At 37.9% G+C, this 19,949-nt stretch overlaps 1 protein-coding gene across 2 annotated transcripts; it reads left to right on the plus strand.

Annotated features, from left to right (window-relative positions):
• Window positions 1-1,768: 1,768 nt before the first annotated feature.
• Window positions 1,769-14,253, plus strand: elmod1 (ELMO/CED-12 domain containing 1; the record flags this gene model as incomplete). 2 transcript variants are annotated; one of them, XM_042334149.1, is given in 9 exon segments in its annotated part: window positions 1,769-1,797; window positions 3,539-3,636; window positions 5,084-5,213; window positions 6,292-6,425; window positions 7,273-7,341; window positions 7,856-7,879; window positions 10,480-10,530; window positions 11,089-11,222; window positions 13,574-14,253. In XM_042334149.1, coding segments are annotated over 9 exon segments (842 nt in total), but the record flags the coding sequence as incomplete, so codon positions are not given.
• Window positions 14,254-19,949: the final 5,696 nt, after the last annotated feature.

Genomic DNA, 19,949 nt, shown 5'->3' on the forward strand with positions numbered 1-19,949 from the left:
TTACTTTGGGTATCCAAACCAGACTGAGAGTTCTACATATATGTGGAAATGTGCACCTCTCTCTGGAGGGACGCACACTACCTACACAATTCTGGAGACTATAAGGTGGAGGTTGGTGAAAACCAAGGTTTGTACTGCTGGAGTTTAACCCGTTAAAACTACACAGCTCATCATTGAAAGAATTGTCTAGCTTCCCATTGCTTAACTAGCTTCTTCATCTGAACCTCTCTTGTGATCCTGTAATAGCCTTCCTCGACGTGTTTATCCACACTGCACTTTTTAACAGTTAATGAACTAACCAAATAGTATTATTTGGTGATGGAGATAGCACATGTCCAATAAGAGATGAGGGGAAGCTACTGACTATTCCAATACAGTAACTGATGCAAACTATCACAGTGGATTTGGCAATGGGTAATGTTTATTTAGCGATGAATTCCATTAGCAATAATTTTCTCCGACGTGGATCTTTATCAAGTATTTTCTGTTTCAGGTCAATAGAGAGTGATGCTAGACTCATTTAAAGGGTGGTTAGAAGTGGACAAGGGAGGATCATTTTTTTTGCTGAGCCACATGCCTGACACATGAAACCCACCACTATGCTTAGGAGTATCCAAACCAAACATCCATGCATCCCACCTACACACGAAGTTTCCCAAATATTGGAACGGACTGCACATTCTCTCCCTGGAGGGAAGCATCCTGCTTACATCTTTCCAGAGCGTATTAGGCACAGATCAGCAAGAGCCAAGGCTTGGGGACCCTAGAGTGTGGTGGTGGGTTACTGCTGGAGTCTGACCAGCTAAAATCCCATTACTTGCTTTTGATAGCACTGTCAGGCGAGCTTTCCGAAGGCTTGTCCAGCTAGGACCACCCTACCGTTCGGGCTTTTGGAGGGCAAAGGGGGGTGGGGGTTGGGGGGAAGGCAAAGGGGGGGTTGGAGGAGGCAAAGGGGGGGTTGGGAGGAGGGTTTGGGAGAAGGATTATGTGATAGTTCAGTGTTTAATAGCTCTTTAGTAAGTAACAGAGGAGTTTTTTATTGAATCTGTCAAGTGGCAAGCATGAGAGATGGGAGCTCATCACTATTATCGGATAAATTTGCATTTCTATCCTAAATGTCAAAATGTTCAGTCTCAAATGCAATTACTACTACATTCTGAAGTGAACACTAGACTTTTACAAACTGAAATTGCATTGAGAAGGTGGCAGTAAGGATTATCTTACATTAATGCAAAATAAGTATCATTTTACAGTGCTAGCTGCTGCAATCTTTAACAAGCTTTAGGTAAGCCGATTAGATTCTCATTGCAGTTTTAAGGAGAATTGTGGAATATACGTATGATCACCTTCAAGACTCTCTACGGTTTTGCCCACTCCTACCTCCGACCTGCTAATCCGTTATCAGCCTGTCCGCTCCTTCTGCTCAGCCAGCCCCATGTCCACTGCCTGGCCTGCCCCACCATTGGCAGTCGGGCCTTTAACCTCTCTGCTCCTACCCTCTGGGACTCCATGCACATTCCCTTCACCTCGCTGCATCCCCTGCCTCCTTCAAGACACGCCTCAAGAGCCTCCTCTTTGACCATGCCTTCGGCTACCCTCTCTGCCCTTCACCCTCCCTGATCCTAAACCCCCGCCACTAGGTTCCTAATCCCTGATTTTTCAGCGCCTTGGGAAGTCCTCCCGATGTTAAAGGCGCTTTACAAATGTAATTTTGTATTATATTGTATGACCACCCCATCATAATTTAATTTGTATTTTATTTTGTCAGAATCATCACTGAAGTCCTCCAAGAGCGAAGTAAGTAAAATGCACTGTTGATATTTTTATATGGTTATTTCTTAATATGTGAGCTGTATTTTGACATGAATTCTTATTCTCCCAACTGAATCAATGATTCAATTCCTTCTGAATGTTCATCTGTCTTAATATTTGTTGTACTGAGTAGACATTCATTTCATAGGTTTAAAGTGCAGCACAATCCCTTGGACCACACTCAATACCAGAATAATACAACACCAAATTGCATTTTTATAATGCCTTTCATTTCGGGAGGATGTCCCAAGGTGCTGGACAGTCAAGGGTTTGCACCCGAACTGGAAGTTGGAATCAAGAGGGGTAGGGTGGGAGGATGACCGAGAAAGGTCTTGAGATAGGCCTTGAAGGAGGCAACGGAGGAGGCGAGATTATATTGTATAGATTAAACTAGGTGGAATTTCGAGCCTATTTTTTCACAACAGCAAATGCACAGTTAAGTGCAATCAATTAAAAGTGCAGCATCAAGGGAAAGGATTCAGAAGGTAGTCTCATGCTGGTACTCTGCTGTGCTCAAATTCTACCAGTACTGAATGTTTTAAACAGCTTATTTAGCAGTAAAACCTGTAGAGGAATCACGTTTCCCTGAATCAGCATTTACGCCAATCCTATCTCATTTATTTATTTATTTATTTAACAACTTTTTTTTGTAAATTCCCATCATAATTCTGCTTCAAGGTAGAATAAAATTCAGTGGATAGTTTTGTCAATTGTTTTGCCTAAATTTTCAAGCTAGACATTGTATAAATTATCTGAGTTTTGGTTTTTTTAAATAACCAAAAGAATGAGTGGTTCAGACAGGTAGCCAGTTTCACTCATTATTCACTCAGAGTCCTTCCTTATTGGGTTGACCTGGCACTGAGTTTTCAAAAGGATTCCAATAGTATGAATTCACATCAGGTGCTGAGTGAACATTTGTCGTTGTTGAAACCTAGATGTAATTTACCATTGATTCCTGTTAACCTTCCAAGCCAAAGCCATAAAGAGTAGGAGCTGGACATGTAACTCCATGTTGCATGGAGATGTACAGCGGAAAGCTTGCCAGGCAGTGCTCTTAATGGTAAGCCTCATGGTTTTAGCTGATAAAACTCCAGCAGTACACGCTGGAATCCCCATATCTCGATTCTTGCACCTAAGGCTTTTCGGATTTAGATAATCAATTTGTGTCTGGGTAAGGAGAGCATTCAATTTCAGACCCGTGTATACACATGTGAAACTGCCAGGTTTTGATGCTCTTTAGCATGGTATGAGCTAAAGACATGTCAGACACTTGTCTGATTATACAATAAGTATTGACCTGCTGCTACTGTGCACATTAAAAGTATTCCTTTAATGTAGTTCTACAAAAGAAAGAAAATAATTTAACCATAGGGATCCTTCTTTCAGATTGAGTATTGGAATGTGAATCAGAGGGCCCTACCTTAGCTAGTTGGTAACTGGATTAGGCCAATTATACATAATTACAGAATTCTGAGTCTACTGTAAACATTGGGTAGAAATCCCTCAAATCTCTTCATTTGAACATATCTTTTCAATTTCATTCAATTCTGCTAACTTACATAAAACCTATGCTTCCATTACTGTATTGTTTGCTACTACTGCATTAATTTACAAATATCTAAATTATAAATTGGTATATTGTTACATAAACTATTTTTAAGCAAAATCACCTTGTGCTTTATTTTCTTGGTTGCATATCCTCAATTTGTTCTCTTCTGTCTGCCAGCTACTCCAGACTGCTGTGATTGCCCAAATGGATGATATTGAGAGGACTGTGGATAACATCATGCGCCTGAAAAAAATCAATCCTGATACTAATCCACAGTAAGGATATTTGACATTTTAGATTGTGCATTTTCACTAAGCTGTGGTATAGGAATCAGGAGTAGGCCATTTGGCCCCTCGAGCCTGCCCCGCCATTCAATAAGATCATGGCTGATCTTCTAACCCAACTCCATCTGCCCGCCTTATCCCCATATCCCTTAATCCCTCTATCCTTTAGGAAATGTTAATCCTTTAGAAAAAAATCCTTTAATTTTTACAGTTTACCATAATTAAAAATAACAACAAGATTACATTTGTATAGCACCTTTCACGTCAGGAGGACGTCCCAAGATGCTAAGGTTCAGTATAAGATTCAGTATAAGATTCAGTAATGTGCTAGTTATGATCTTCCCACACAAGGCTGTCATGGGCATAAAGTGTTCAAGCAAACAACCTGTCCTGGAATGATTTTTAAAGTTTTAAAAAAATAGCACAAGTTTGTCATGTTATATAACTGATCAGTAATTGGACTTGGGATTAAAAGCTTTGTATGTAAGGGTAATGGGGATGTCCTGTGGGAAAGAAGCAGCATAAATAATGATTATATGCAACAGTTTTCTATCCTTTCTTTATGTGATGCAGGAGTAAGGTTTAGTAGGTGCTAGTTTGCTGCCTGTAGCTTAATTACCTAAGTGGCCATTCATTGTGTGAGACTAGGACAGTGAGTCCTGGCAGGTTATGTGATGGTTCAAATTTTGAGCCTATGTAGTTTCCAGTTTTCCATTGAGTTAATACCACTTTGCACCAAGACACTGCCCTGCAAGTAGCATTTATATATCATTAAAACAAGTTGTTGGTTTAGACCCCTCTCGCCCTATTAATATATCACATATCCTTCACCACCTAATCGTATTGGAATAATGTAAAATGCCAATTGACATGAGCAATGTTAAAATTTCAATTCATTTGAAGCAACAAAAATATGTGTTTTATACTAACTGAAGTATTGTGCAAAATCTTTATCTGGAACATTACAATGCATTTTCCGGTCCTTTGTTAAGTAGTACAAGCAGCTGAATGTCAAACTTCCTGAAGACCACATAACAATTAGTGTTTGTAATACACTGACTCTCGTTTGTTGGGGTTGGAACAGGAATTTCTGCAGCTTCTTTCCTGTTATAGATGTCATCTGCAGTTAGGATAGCCTCCCCCATATAACATCCTGTTTTAAAACTCATAAACCTTGTTTTGCTTTTAACCTTGCTGTATTGGATTGCAAAGGACATTTACCTAGGAAAGATTTTTTTTACCCTGTACTTTTTCCTGTATATCCTAATTTCGGAACTTGAATTAGGGGCTCCCCACAAGAAAGTACCTGACCTCTATTTCGCTCTGAGATCAGACAATTAGCGGGTAAAATCCCATGTCCTGCTTGGTATACCCTGAACAATTAATATGACACTTTCCAGTAGGACCATTCTGAAACTCCTCTCTTTTGTTTGCATAGGTTTGGGATTTCTCTGCAGGCCTGTCTTTTACAGATTATAGGGTATAGACAATTGATGGCTGAAGTGGAAAGGCTCCGCAGAGAGCAGTATGATTCAGAAAATCCACAGCATGAAGAATTGCTGTTGAAGGTTGGTAAAATAAGTTGGATTGCAACTGTTTTCACTTTTTCATTCATATTCAACTTCCAATTTGGTTATTCACATTTGGTAATATGAAACTTGTATAAAAGCCCTTTTACATTCCTGATGCAAACGCTTGATTTATTGTCACATTTTTAAATTATACATTATTGCACCCATTTCCTTGTTGGTTCCTCTCGGTCAGGAGGTTATGCCCTTTGTTGAGATTTGAACTCCTCGTCCAGACTGACCCTCCGTGACCATAGTGGTGAAGAGCACTACATTGTTGGAGCTGCCATCCTTCAGATCTTTAGGAGGAGGATAAAGATCCCATGGCACTATTCCAAAAAGAGAAGGGAGTGTCTTCTGACATAATAGCCAACAATTTTCTAGAATAATTAGTCATTCACCTCATAGCTGTTTGTGGGAATTTTCATTGCTCGAAATGGCTGCTCTATTTGCCTATAAAAATGATCTCATCACATTTGCTAATATTTACTCTGAAGCACTTTGAGATATTTTTCACAAATAATGCGCTATGAAATTGCAAATTCTTTCAAGCTCTTCTTCCCATGAAGAATTGGCCTGTTCGCAGCTTGTGGACATAAAACCAATGATTAAATTCGGTAACACTTGTATTTTTGTTTTACCGTTTAGGTCTAGGTGTTCGTAATGGCTTTTTGTTTTATCATTACGTGCCAAACTGCAAAGCTCCAGCATTCACTGGACTCTTCCCATCTTTCTCTTAAAGTTTGTGAGTTGCTTGTTATTGTACGTTATACAACTTGAAATTGATTATGAGCTCAACTAAACTAAATATCCTTACTAATCTGTGCATAAAGTACAAGTCTTTGAGTGCTTACGTGGAAACCTGGGAAAGCTTGAGAACAACTTTGGATGTTGGATTGCTGCACAAATGAAATACAGCACTAACAGCATTTATTTCTGAAATTAATACATAAGTTTTGCAATATTGTATCATCAATGTAAGAAACTGAATTTGAATTCCAAGTTGTCTATTTCTTCGTCTAATCCATTGCAGCACAGAATGTGTAATGTTCTGTTTCTTTATATCAAAACCTGACAGTTGTGGACACTCCTTCATCCTGATGTAAAGTTGGAAGCTCGTATTAGCAAGCAATGGTGTGAAATAGGTTTCCAAGGAGATGACCCAAAGACAGACTTCAGAGGAATGGGGATGTTGGGATTGAATAACTTGGTGTAAGTAGATCTCACTTTTTTGTCTTAGGAAAGCAATCAATTATGTTTGTGAGGACTGTTCCTTGGGTGTCCGCAACCCTTTAATTGTTCGCCCAGAGGAATCCAGATGGGATGTGTCCGTAGGTTATGCAGCCATGGAAGATCCACACATTCACCCTTTCTATACTGGGTTAATGGATAGTTATCAGAGGTGGGACCCTCTGGCTGTACTTCTTTCCTTCCCTGTCTCAGGGTTATTGAGACCCTCACCAGTGACATCAACTAATGCAGCCCTCAGTGGGAATCAAATCTGGGTTATGCCTACTGTTTAAGATATGGGTGGTTTGCTCCCAGGCCTTTATCAATGCTGCTATGGAGCTTTCATGCTAGGAGCTGTTTAGGAATAGGAGACAGGATATTAAAGATTATCCTCTTAATTTGTTGTGTAATGAAGAAATCCTATCCTTTATCACCTCCTGATAGAACAGTTAAAGATGGAAGCTTGTTGTTGAAAATGGTCAACATAAAGCCACATTCACATGTTATATAACTCAATGATTGAAAAAGATCAAATTCTAGTGCTTGGCAGCTGTATCCTATGATTTTCACGCAACTTAGGTTAAATATGAAAAGCATTCAGCAGGAGCCCTGCATGGCTTTGCATCCTTACTTCTCCTCTCCCTCATTCTGCCTTTTTTTGTTGGAAAGAAAGCTTTGAAATGTTAATGCAACTTTGTCTATACTGAATACAGTATTATGCCTTCTCGGTAATGTCCTGGAGGCTGTCCTAGGACGTTGCTAGTGTTTGTCTCTTCTGTATGAATTTTGTGAGTCCTATTCCAAGATCTTACCAACAGTTTTTGTTCAGTTTCTTTGCAGAACATGACAATTCAGCTGCACGCCTGATACTTTTTGATTCTCAGCAGCCAAAGTACAGGTAATTCATCCTCAATTGCTGAACCTTGTTTTATGATCTCCCAGTTATGTCTCAGATCACGAGATCTGGAATGAATGTCAATGTTCTACTTCGCAGTAGGTTTTGTTCTCCAGACATCGTATAATGTATATCCCCATGCAATATCCCTTTACATGCAATTAAACTAAATGAAAATTCCCCGTTTATTGCACTTTTGTAAGAGTGATAACACTAAATTCAAAATTGTTGCTTTATTCCAAATATCACTTCATTTTCACCTGTTTCCACTCTTAAAATCCGCAAAATCATCATCAGTTTGACTTTTTAAAATGTGCATTTACTTTTGAACTACTGACGGGACTACAATTTCTATGTAAATATAGCAGTTTTCTCCTTGTTAAAAAAAAAAAATGCTAATCTCACTGCTTGCCTCAAGAATTTATGTTTTAGGTTGGGTTGACTTCATGCTATGACATTAATTTATTTGACCATTTTTATAATTTTCTTTCATTTCATTCTTTTTCTTATTTTTTAGGGAACTAACCAAAGAAGATGTAAGGTATTTCTGACACCTTGATTTTCTTGATTTCTGTTCATATGCATCTTTATTTATGTTATTTAATATAATTCTTATAAGATATTCATTAATGTAAAATTATTTTTAAATGTGTGGGATTCTTATCATATCATCAGTGATGCAAGACAGATTCAAATGAACAAGTCTCTTCGGCTAGTTTGACTTCAGCCATCCAGAATACTAACCATGCCATTTTCCTAGTGTAAGCACAAAACTTTTAAATTGGTCCAGTATCCTGGCCTCTCCCACTCTTCTTAATGATTACCTGTTGAAACAGCAACAACAACTTGCAATTATATAGCACCCTTCACATGGGTAGCATCTCAGGGCACTTAACCTTTGTTAGTCAGTTTTTAATGGCAAGAGGTAATGTCCAGGTTTTGCCTAGTTAAAAGCAGTATCCCACAGCACAGGCTTTTGCCAACCTATCTATACCTAATACGTTTTAGGATAAGGTGAGTAGCATGTGTCCCTCGGGGGGTAAAGGAGTATGCACTCTATTCTAGAGACACTAGAATTTCCTTACACGTGTCTCAGTAGTTTGGTTTGAATCCTCTTTAGCATAGCAATGTGTTTCTGGATGTGTCAGACACCTGGCTGATTTTTTTTAAAAACTGAAAAAACACTTTTTAGCATCTATGGGTGCCTGGGTTTTAATCTATTATAGACACGTAACAGCAATATCCCAATGACAAACATTTTCTCTTAATCTGATCATTTCTGTTCAGAAAAGCCCATTAGAGTATGTACACAGTGACCTGTCCCGTGAATTCCAGAGCTAAAATTACTATGGTCTCCCACTCAGGTTTCTGATGTGTAAAGAATAGATAACAAATTATATAATTGATCACCTCAGGGCAGGGTTGTAATAAGGCACAGCAGTTGGTCTTATAAAATCTACTAAAGCATTTGCAGTACCAGCTGAAAGTATTGGTTATAAGGAATCCCAGTCTAATTCATTTGTACATATCAACACTTCCATTGTATATCTACTTCAACATGTACTAAAGTTGAAGTGGAATCCTAGCCCTAGATATCATAGTTCTGGGGTATTAGATTCCAGCAATTGTTATTTTGCCAATTTCACCACTGACTCCCAGGATTTCTGTTCCATGTTAAGTTTCTTACTTCTATGCCCAGTAAAAGAAATCTATTAGTACAGATTCTAGGTTTTGAACAGTTTTTGAACAGATGAATCCCACAAATGGGATTGAGAGAATCTGACTGAAGTATACACAGACTTGAATGATCAAATACCTTGCAGTATTTGTAGAAACCGTGGAATTGTCATCTCTGAAGTGCAACCCAAAGTTATAATACTTGTACTTGATATAGCACCTGATCACGTTGTCCAAACATCTCAAAGTACTTCACAGGATATAATATAAAGTGGTTTGATTGTATATCTTGCGGGTGAAAAATTATACATGGGTCCAATTCCCAGCACCTTGGGACGTCCACCTGACGTGAAAGCCGCTATACAAATGTAATTTTGTGTTGTAATCTGGATAACTGGACACAGGTCATGTTTTTTTTCCTCATCTGTGCTTTTGTTGTTTTAAACTGTTAGGGGCATTGGTGAATAAGGCAATAGGCTAGAGGGAATAGTGTTGATTTCAGAATGCTGTTGAGTTTGAGACTACTTGTCTTTCAGATTTGATGGTAGTGAGATTAATCAGTTTGTAGTTGGTATGCTTGCTAGATGAGCTTTCTAATTCAAAAGAAAAAAACTGATGTTACTTGTCAGTCAATAATGGAAGGCGGGTTATGAAATAATCCAGTCTGCCTTTCCAGAAATACTGAGCAGGAAATTCCGGGGAAGGAAATAGGGAACTAAACAAATGCAATGGGATTATTTTTCTTTCCTTGCTCCACTGCTAGCTCCTGTGGTAATGACATTGTGTGTCTGTGTGTGTATGTGTGTAACTAGAAGAAATCGCTTGGGTATTTTAAGAGAAGCAATAAACTTCAGCTAATACAGCCAGGTAAACCACGCTACTGCCTTACAGATGACGAGTCGAGGATCACCCTGTTTGAAGGAGGTATAACTGGACCTTGCGGTCTCCATTGTTTTTGTAATACTCTGCATGGTCTTAAGAGGAGCAAGAGTTGTATCGTAGGTATTCTTACACGTATATTACACGTATATTCTGTAATAGTAGACATTTAAGACTCTGTCATCTCCCACTGCAGGCTTGTCAATTATAATTCCAATAATGTCACTTATTCATGTGAACGCTTTGCTATTAAAAGCATAGAACAAACACAGTAAGAAAGTAAAATACAACAACAAAATCACATTTGTATAGCGCCTTTCACGTCAGGAGAAATACCAATATACCACTAAACAAAAATAAGGAACTATTTTTACTTTTTGAATAGTACATGCATTACAGGCATGGCCTATGAAATGTTTCTGGATATGATCAGTTTAAAAGTGTCTAGGCCATATTAAAACTTCCTCATCTGTTCAGCAATACTAAATACATCACAGATTGTTTTTTAATGGCGTGACTGACCTCAAACTTGGAAAATCATTTTCTGATACGAGTTAATTAATACGGTTTTCTTTGTTTTCACAGCAAGATGAATACAAAAGAATGGGAAAAGAAAAGGTTCGATAAAGCAATTGGGTGAGTTTTTCATCAACTCAGTTTTGGGATTGGATTTACCACAAAAACAAACAGAATAGTGTTCCACACACTGCTGATACTTAATTAAGGTTACTTCAGAGAACATTGTCTCAAGGGAGAAAAAGTTGCAGGTTTCAGACCTGGACTACACGTACAATCCTTTTAAAGATGTGTCTTGCTCTCTACCCTCTGGTACATAAATATAGAGATAGGCTGGACTGCTCTTGTCCACCTCCAAGCAGCTGCTTCAGAGTGGCATAAAAAGGTCTAAAAGGATGTTGATCAACAAGAAAACAATCTGCTCCCAGGCTAGTGCTATCCTATACCTGATCGTAGGAAGTTGCCTGATTTCAGCAATGACATGACATCTCGTGTTTATTTGGGGGGAGTGGGGGGGGTTAGTGTTTCATCTCCATTTCACACCAAAAGAAGTGAAGGGAATTATAGACTAAAAACCCATTGCGGTACTGAAATACTTTGATTTCATTATGTTATTAAACATATAAGAACATTAACCAATGAATATCCGTACACTTTATTCTTTATTCCCTCTTTTAGGTTTTCCTTTGCTATCGTGGGGATTAATATTACTGACCTTGCATACACTCTGCTTGTGAGTGGAGCGATGAAAACCCATCTGTATAATATTGCCCCAGAAGCACCATTACTTTTTCATTTCCAGAAGACGTTCTGTAAGTTATCCTGAGAATTGTTTGGGATGTGTTCTAATTTTGAAGTGCAGTTAATTCAGCATAATTGTTTTAGTATCCATCAATGTGAGTGTAAAACTTGTACATCTTCTCCAGTTATGTTTTGCCATTCAGATACTTGATGGAAGTTGAACACTCAGTTATTGTCATCCTCAGAGAGTTTGTCTGTTTCGTACAAATAAAAGGTTATCTGTGATATGTAGAGCAGAATTCCATTGCCTAGTTTTCTTCCAAAAGAGAAGAAATGACGCCTATCAATGAGAGGTGGAGTGGAGATATTTGATTAATAATAATTATAATAATCCTTGCATTTGGTTTAGTGCCTTTCATGGCAGGAGGATGACACAAAGCGCTTCACTGTGAGGTGCTGTAACTGTTTTTTGTGGCCGAACTATTGCCAATGATGTATACACGTTAAAAATGTTTTTCCATCTTGTAGTTTTAATGTTGACTGAGAATATGACGATCATAGACCACCTATGGTATAAAATGTTTTTAAATCATTTACAGCACAAAAGAAATTTGGCCTATTGAATCTGTACCGGCTGTCCCAGAAACAGGAGTAGGGCATTCAGCCCCTCGAGCCTGTTCCACCACTCTATCATAAGATCATGGCTGATCTGTATCTCAAGTGCAATTACCTGCACTTGCCCATATCACTTAATACCCTGACTTACAAATATATCCTGACCTATCAAATGACTCAAAATTCTTCAATTTAACTGAATTTTGTGGCTGGTTTGTTGCCTTTATAACATTATCAGGCACGAGATTCTTTTCAAAAATTGGCATGCTGAAACATGAACATAATTCGTATTAGGCAAGCTGTTCTTTCAATCCCAGTGCCCTTGCCCTATCCTGAAGTGAGCCCAAAATTGAACACAGTACTCCAGTTGCAGCCTAACTAATGATTTGTGCAAGCTTAGTATTAATGCTTTACTTTTGTACTCTCATCCGCTATGTATAAAACTAGCATATCCATTTCTGAATAGAAGACTTGAGGCAGGGCAGCGTAATATGCTACAGCCAAAGATTTGGGCCACTTAGGGCCACATTTGTGCCCTTGATCCACCACATGCTGAACATTTCCACAGTGAGAAGTGGTAAAGCACTTCTAGGGATGGTGCTCAGTACAGGGAGAGCAGTGAAAAGAATGGAAACAAAGGTACATCAACAGAAACCTTGACATTCTCCCCCACTGCCCCCCTCCAAAAAAAAAGGGATGAAAAACAATTAAATTGAGAGAAACCCTCTCATCGCATTTCAACAGAATTGCACTAAACATTTCTGAGTTGATGACATCAAACAGTAATGTCCAAGGACAAGGTGTTTATGGACACAAAGTCCGAAAGATGAATTATGTTCATATTTTAGCATGCCAATTTTTAAAAGGAATCCAGTGCCTGATGTTATAAAGGCAGCAAACCAGCTACAAAGTTTAATTAAATTTAAGTATTTGAGTCATTTTGGCAAAATTATAAGATGCTACATCAAATGCAAGGCTGATTATAACTCAGTCTGGTTTGGATACTATTAAGTACGGCAATGAGTTTCCATGTGTCAGACTCTCAGCTGCCCAACACCTCTCCCCCTGTTTATCGTGCTCCAGTCCAGCAGGAAATATTTCCAAAGCACAACTGATGGAATTCCGAACAACCCTGGACTAAAAAAAATACTATATCAATCATAGTATTTTATATGTGAAATTACAAAACACAAGAGCAATATGAATAAGTTTCACTCAGAAATTTGGAGATGGAGAGGAAGAAAAAGGTACTGACCAAGAAGATACCTTGCATGAAAACACAAGAATCGATAAAATTATGAAAGGCTAATTGGCAATCGGACCTGCTGGTCCACAGAAAATCTGTCCTTTCATAATTCATTCTATTGCCTGGGAGAATACTCTCACAAAAAGCAACCATATAGAAACATTCCACATCTCCACTGTTCAACCCTGCGGCTTCCGTCTTTTATAATTTGTTTGACATTGTGCAATACCTTGATATGCAATCTACTATTTGATTAGCTTTGTTGGTAACAGCTGCAAATTGACTTGAAACCTTCATTGACTGATAGTCTTCACTCCTTCTAATAGACATGTCTTTCGTTATCTACCTATTTGCTTTGATTTCTTCTAATATGCATTACTTTGCAATTATCTACATTAAAATCTTTGCACCATTCCTTCTGCCTTACATCATCTTTAGATATAGGCTCCATTACATGTCAGTATTAGGTAATATTACAGTGCTCTGTGTTGATCTTCACATATTTTTTTCCTACCAGAGGAAGAAATGTTAAATGTTTATCTTGTACTGTACTTTATGCAGGCTATTTGATGCATGAGTTTCACGAATTCTGGATTGAAGAGGATCCCTTTGACATCATGGAGTTCAATCGTGTTCGAGAAAAGTTTCACAAACGGATTGTAAAGCAGCTTCAGAACCCAGACATGACCCTGTGCCCTCATTTTGCAGCTTCTGAGAGTTTAATGAATCTCTAGACTTTCATCATGCCATCAGTCACATCACTGCCTCACCTGTATATGTGTGTGTGTGTATACATTTGTGAACTGATATTTTAACAAAAAACGAGTTAAATCACAGCCTTGATCACAACCAGCATATTTAATGACCATAGTGACTGTATGCATGTTATGTTTTGTTTATTTAAGTACAATTGTTTTCCTTTTGCTGCAATGCAAAGAACTGCCATGGTGTACATTCACTTTGATCGTGAACATTTTCTCCATGGATATGTGCTCTTGTTTTGGCAGCATGCAGTGTTGTATTCTAATCATTTGAAAATACATTTCTGTTTTATTTCCATACATCAGCACTGATAAGCTACACTTTGTTTGGTGTGCTTTGCACCGTTGTGATATCAAGTTGTCTATAGTTCCATAAAACACCTTAGTTTGAGTTTTATCATGATCTGTCCAAACTTAAAGGCATTACTTTTTACTGAAGAATGTATGGTGTATTCTGATCAGAAGAATTTACACAAGTGTACATATAGGTCATTTTATGGGATTAAACCATGTTACATTTTAAAGTATAATTTTGGTGAAAGTATTACATAACTTCTGTAATTTGAGTTTAAACAGGGATTAATTGGATAGAACATTTAGAAGAAAAGTTCACTAGCAAATAGTTTCTTCAACTTCAGTCATGTATTTATCCAGTGAATTTGTGTTCTCACCACAAAAGCTGCTTGAGAGTTGACTTTAATATAAAAGTTTTATTTATAAGTGAAGGCGCAAAAGGCATTGGAACTAAAGTATGGCATTGTTGCAGTAAAATGCAATCCTCTTAAGTTTCTGTGTGAGGTGTGTTGGAAGGGTGGTGTAAGATGTAATAAGTATTCACCCCAGCGTTACACCAAACTTAGGGAAAAGTTGAGACTGAGGAAAGAGGCATTCACTAAGTACATAAACAACAAGGGAGAGCGTGACAAAAAAGAATACGAGGAGGTTAGGAATGAAGTCAAAAAAACAATTAGGAAGGCAAAGAGGAACTTTTAAATTATCAAGGAATATAAAAAGAAATAGTAAAATATTCTACAGACAAATAAAAGGAAAAATCAAAATAGGAATATGGCCACTAAGGGATGGACAAGATAAGCTCACAGGCAGCGACAGCAAAATGGCAGAAATATTGAATAATTACTCAGTATTTATCAGGGAGACTGATCAGGTGGACATGACATAGAAGAAGAGATCAAAAATTATATAAATACATTTAAGATAAAAGGGGGGAGATAATCGATAAACTAACCAAACTCAGGCAGGATAAAACACCTTCTGGATGGATTGCATTTGCATATATTAAAAAAGTCTAGGGAAGAGATAGCAGAAGCACTATTACATACATACACATATATATAATTCATTAGAAATGGGGGTAGTGCCAGAGGACTGGAGGATAGCTAATGTTATACCTATATTTAAAATGGGAGATAGAACAAGCCCAGGGAACTATAGACCTTTCAGACTTATCATTGGTGGTAGGAAAGATAATGGAATCCTTACTGAAAGAGATAATAGAAAAACATCTAAACTTGCTTAGTGGGCATTTAATTGGCAAATTAATTACAATATAGATGTGTGAGGTGGTACATTTTGGTAGGAGGAATTAGATCACATACTGCCTGGAAAATAAGAATCTAAATTGGGGTAGGGGAGCAAAGGGATCTAAGGGTACAGATACACAAAGTGCTCCAAGTAGTGACGCAGGTTAATAAGGCCATAAAAAAAAGCAAATGAGGCATTGGGGTTCATTTCTAGAAGGATAGAAATGAAAAGCAGGGAAGTTATGCCAAACTTGTATCGAACCTTGTTTAGACCACATTTGGAGTAGTGTACAGTTCTGGTCCCCATATTATAGAAAGGATATAGAGGCACTGGAGAAGGTGCAAAGGAGATTTACAAGGATGATACTGGAACTGCGAGCTTATACCTATCAGGAAAGGATGAACAAGCTTGGCCTCTTGAAAAAAGTGAGGGGTGACCTTCACCCTTCACTTTAAGCGATCTGAGACGCTACCCTGTGTGTATATAGAGGGTGCTATATAAGTGCAAGTTGTTGTTGACCTAATAGAGGGCTTTAAAATTCTGAAAGGTTTTGATAGGGTAGACATAGAGAAGATGTTTTCACTTGTGGGGGAGACCAAAATCAGAGGTCATAAATATAAAATAGTCACCAATAAATCAAATAGGGAAGTCAGAAGAAACTTCTTTACCCAGAGAGTGGTGGGAATGTGGAACTTGCCACCACAAGGAGTAGTTGAAGCGAATAGTATAGATGCATTTAAGGGGAAGCTAGATAAGTGCATGAGGGAGAAAGGAATAGAAGATTTTGATGATAGGGTTAGTTGAGGGAGGGCAGGAGGAGGTTCATGTAGAGCATAAACACCGGTATAGACCCGTTGGGCCGAATGGCCTGTTTCTGTGCTCTTATGTTCTATGTAATTATATGTATGTAATTCTACTGCGGTGATTTCTGGTTTCAAAATGGATTTCAAAATCCATTTCCAGAATGGTTATTTTCCACTTTGACTACAATATTTTAAAAAGTTATCTGAAGATTATACTGTGCAATGTTTCATAAATAGTTGTTGCTTCTACGAAAAAGTATTTGTCAAATTGGTGGAGTAACAAATAATATTGAAATGCATCATGATGTAACACACTCATGATTTCATAGCAAAAATCTATAACTCTTCCTCCTCCCCAATCAAAGATTTGCCAAACATTTTTTCATTAGCAGTGTTCTTTCAAATTCCCAAATTTTCAACACAGACTGTATATTACTGATTTTGCTTAGAGTTCTCACTGTTCTTATCTATACTCGCCTCTTCCCGACATCCTCAAGAAAAAAAACAATAATAAAAAAAATAATAAAATTGGTCACTTCAATCCACGACTGTTTGTGGGATACTGCTGTGTGCAACTGGCTGCCGCGTTTTGCCCACAAATATACAGTCAATTCACTACAGTATATTCTGTGAAGCGCTTTGAGACGTCTAGAAGACGTGAAAAGCAATATATAAAATGCAAGGATTATTATTATCCTAGTTGATCAAAATACAAAAATGTTCAAAATATATTGATTAAAATGAAATATCATATTCTCAATCTAATGTCTGAGAATAGCATACATAATTTCTCCAACTAAGCAAAACATTGAATCTACACCTACTGTAATAGGATACAATCTGTTCAATAGGATTAATGTTATAAAATCCTCCAGATTTTATTCCAAAACTTTGACACAATTCTAAAATTCAATGATTTTAAAAAGTGTCCTGAAGAATGTTGGTAAGAGCTAAAGTATTATGTTCTTTGAAAAAAATGTTTTTAAATCCCATTAATTGATCTATAGTAACTGAATTTCAGCACTTTTGCATGTGTTTCTTTTACTTATCTAGGTTTAAATCTGTGTCTTCTCTACTATTATAAAGCATATTTTGCTGGTTTGTTAAATTTACCACTAGTAATGAATGTTGAATATACAACATTTTCAATTATATTTCGATGTCTGACTTGTTGGAAATGTATTCACACTTATTGCTTTTTTAATAGATGTGCAAATGTGGATTAGTCTAAATGTATATGCTTAAATCTTAAACACAGAAAATGGTTTAAGTTAATGCACAGAAAACTAGACATTGTACTGTTATAAAAGATGATAAAAGGCATAGATAAAAGATCATGTCTTATCCATAATTGAAAATTATTGACAATCTTTTCCCAGTTAGAGGGAAGTTGCTAATATTACTAATATAATCTTGTATCAAATTTCAGATTGCTGAAAATGTTTAAAAATTACATGAACTGACTGTTAGCTATTCTGAACAAAACCTGGCGTGTTACATTAAGTGAATGTAAATTCCATTCCTTATAAGCATTTCAGTGATTACTTAGCTGGCTTATTCCTGTCACATGTAGAAATTACCTTTTATAACAATGCACCAGATCAGTATTATATTTATGGCAATACACATGGGTACTCACTGCAGTTCTTGAAGCCAGAGCACAATTGTGGTGTTTAGTTCAACCTTCAGTTATCTTTTAAGTATCTAATCAGGTCCTGGCCTACATCACCCATCTTCCATCTCTCTCTCTCCCCCCTACCCCCGATTCTAACCATCAAAAGCCTCTACCTTTGTCCATCCCATCTAGTGATCCCTGGTGATCCTGCCCGCATCCTCCCACCAACACTGCCTCTTTCCATATTTTCCACTTCCTTTGCCACATTATGAGTGGGTGAATCTTCAGCCACTTTGCCTCGCTCTGTGGAGCTTTCTCCCTAAATCCCTTGGGCCTTGCACTTGTGACTACTCCTTTGGTTATCCCCCCACCCCCGTCTCTCAATCCTGCAGACTCCCACTTTATCCCTTGAAAACTGCTTTTGAGATGTCTAGCTATGTGAAAGATATTGTTGTAGAAAGCATATAAGAGATAGGCTGTTCAAGTGAGCTTTCATTGATATGCATTTTCAACCCAGTTTGCCTGTTTGGATTCAAACCCTGTCTATTTGTGTTTAATACCAGTTGTATTGAAAACTAAGGAATGACTTGAGAAAGAATCAAACTGTCAAAAGATTGAATAGAAGAGAAGTTTGGAAAATTAAAATGTGACTAGTTCATGTAAAAAAAATTAGGAAGATATAATTGCTGTACTATTTCCTACATATTTACTTGTGCAGCAATAAGTGCAACAATTATTTTGAAGTTTGGACATTTTTATTCCTATTGAAGCCTTCAAATAATAAAACCTTTTTGGTCACTGTATACCAAAAATCTTTGAAGGTTCTTTATATGATGATTTGACTGCAGTTTAGAAATCTATCCGTTTCTTCCGATTACACAATTCTGTGCATTCCTACAGAGTGGCTCTCCATGGCCTTGCTGCCCTGTACCTCTGCAACCTCCTAATCCCCTACCAAACTGCTCGCTCCCTCCGCTCAGCGGGCTGCGGCCTACTTCATGTCCCCTGCCTCGCCCACCCCACCATTGGTGAGTGGGCCTTCAGCCACTTTGCCCCCATCCTCTGGAACTCCATCCCGCAGTCCTACCACCTCAACCCCCCCACCCTTTGCCTCTTTCAAGACACATCTCAAGACCTTCCTCTTCGACTATGCCTTCAATCACCCCCACCTTGCTCTCCACCCTCCCCTATCCCGACCCCCAGCTCGGGTCCGAAACACTGATTATCCAGCGCCTTGGACGTTAAAAGCGCTGTACAAATGTATTTGTTGTTGTTGTATATTGCTAGTTTTGTTTTAAAAAGTGCAATATCATTTTTTGATGTAATTGGTGTCCTGGCCAACAATCCCCCAAATAAAATTGTTCACTCACTCCATGGCTGTTTGTGTGACAATTTTTGTGTGCAACTGACTGCCATGCGTTGTCCACAAAATACACAGTCTATCCACTTTGCAGTGTATCATGTGACAAGCTTTAAGACGTCTCAATGATGTGATAAGGCGCTATATCAAATGCAAGGGTTATTATTATTTTGCACCCTCTCCCAATTACCTTATAGGAATCAATAAAATGCATGAATATTTTATTTTGAATAATCTCAGCAGTTTGTAGTGTATAGCAGTTATGGGCTTAATATGGTTGAAAAATACAATTTGTATTTTTAGTGATGAAGCCTTTAGACTAGGCTCACAGACAAGCTTCCTTAATAACTGGAATATTTACATAGTGATGCCTTCCCTATTCCTTGTCTCCCTCGCCCCCACCCCTGCCCCCAAAATTCAAAATTCATGTGGAGTCCTGTAGCTCAGTGGTTAGAGCACTCGCTTTGCAAGTGAGAGATCTGAGTTCAATTCCAGGCAGGGCGAAACCTTGGGCAAGTTTCCTTACTCCACACGCCTAATAATAATCCCTCCAAAAAACCCAAAACAATAATTAAATTGGTCATTTTCAATCTACGACTGTTTGTGGGACATTGCTGTGCGCAATTGGCTGCCGCGTTCGCCCACAAATATACAGTCAATTTACTTTACAGTGTGTTCTGTGAAGCGCTTTGGGACGTCCTCCTGACGTGAAAAGCGCTATATCAAATGCAAGGATTATTATTATTATATAAGACAAGCAGCAGTGGAATTAGGTGGAAATAAAAATGAGTTTAATAGTTCAATGGAATATAAATGTTCAAACTGCATCAAGTAAATAGGGATTTTAAGTTCCCAC

Source organism: Callorhinchus milii, unplaced genomic scaffold (assembly GCF_018977255.1).
Source record: "Callorhinchus milii isolate IMCB2004 unplaced genomic scaffold, IMCB_Cmil_1.0 Scaffold4, whole genome shotgun sequence".
Classification (NCBI taxonomy): domain Eukaryota; kingdom Metazoa; phylum Chordata; class Chondrichthyes; order Chimaeriformes; family Callorhinchidae; genus Callorhinchus; species Callorhinchus milii.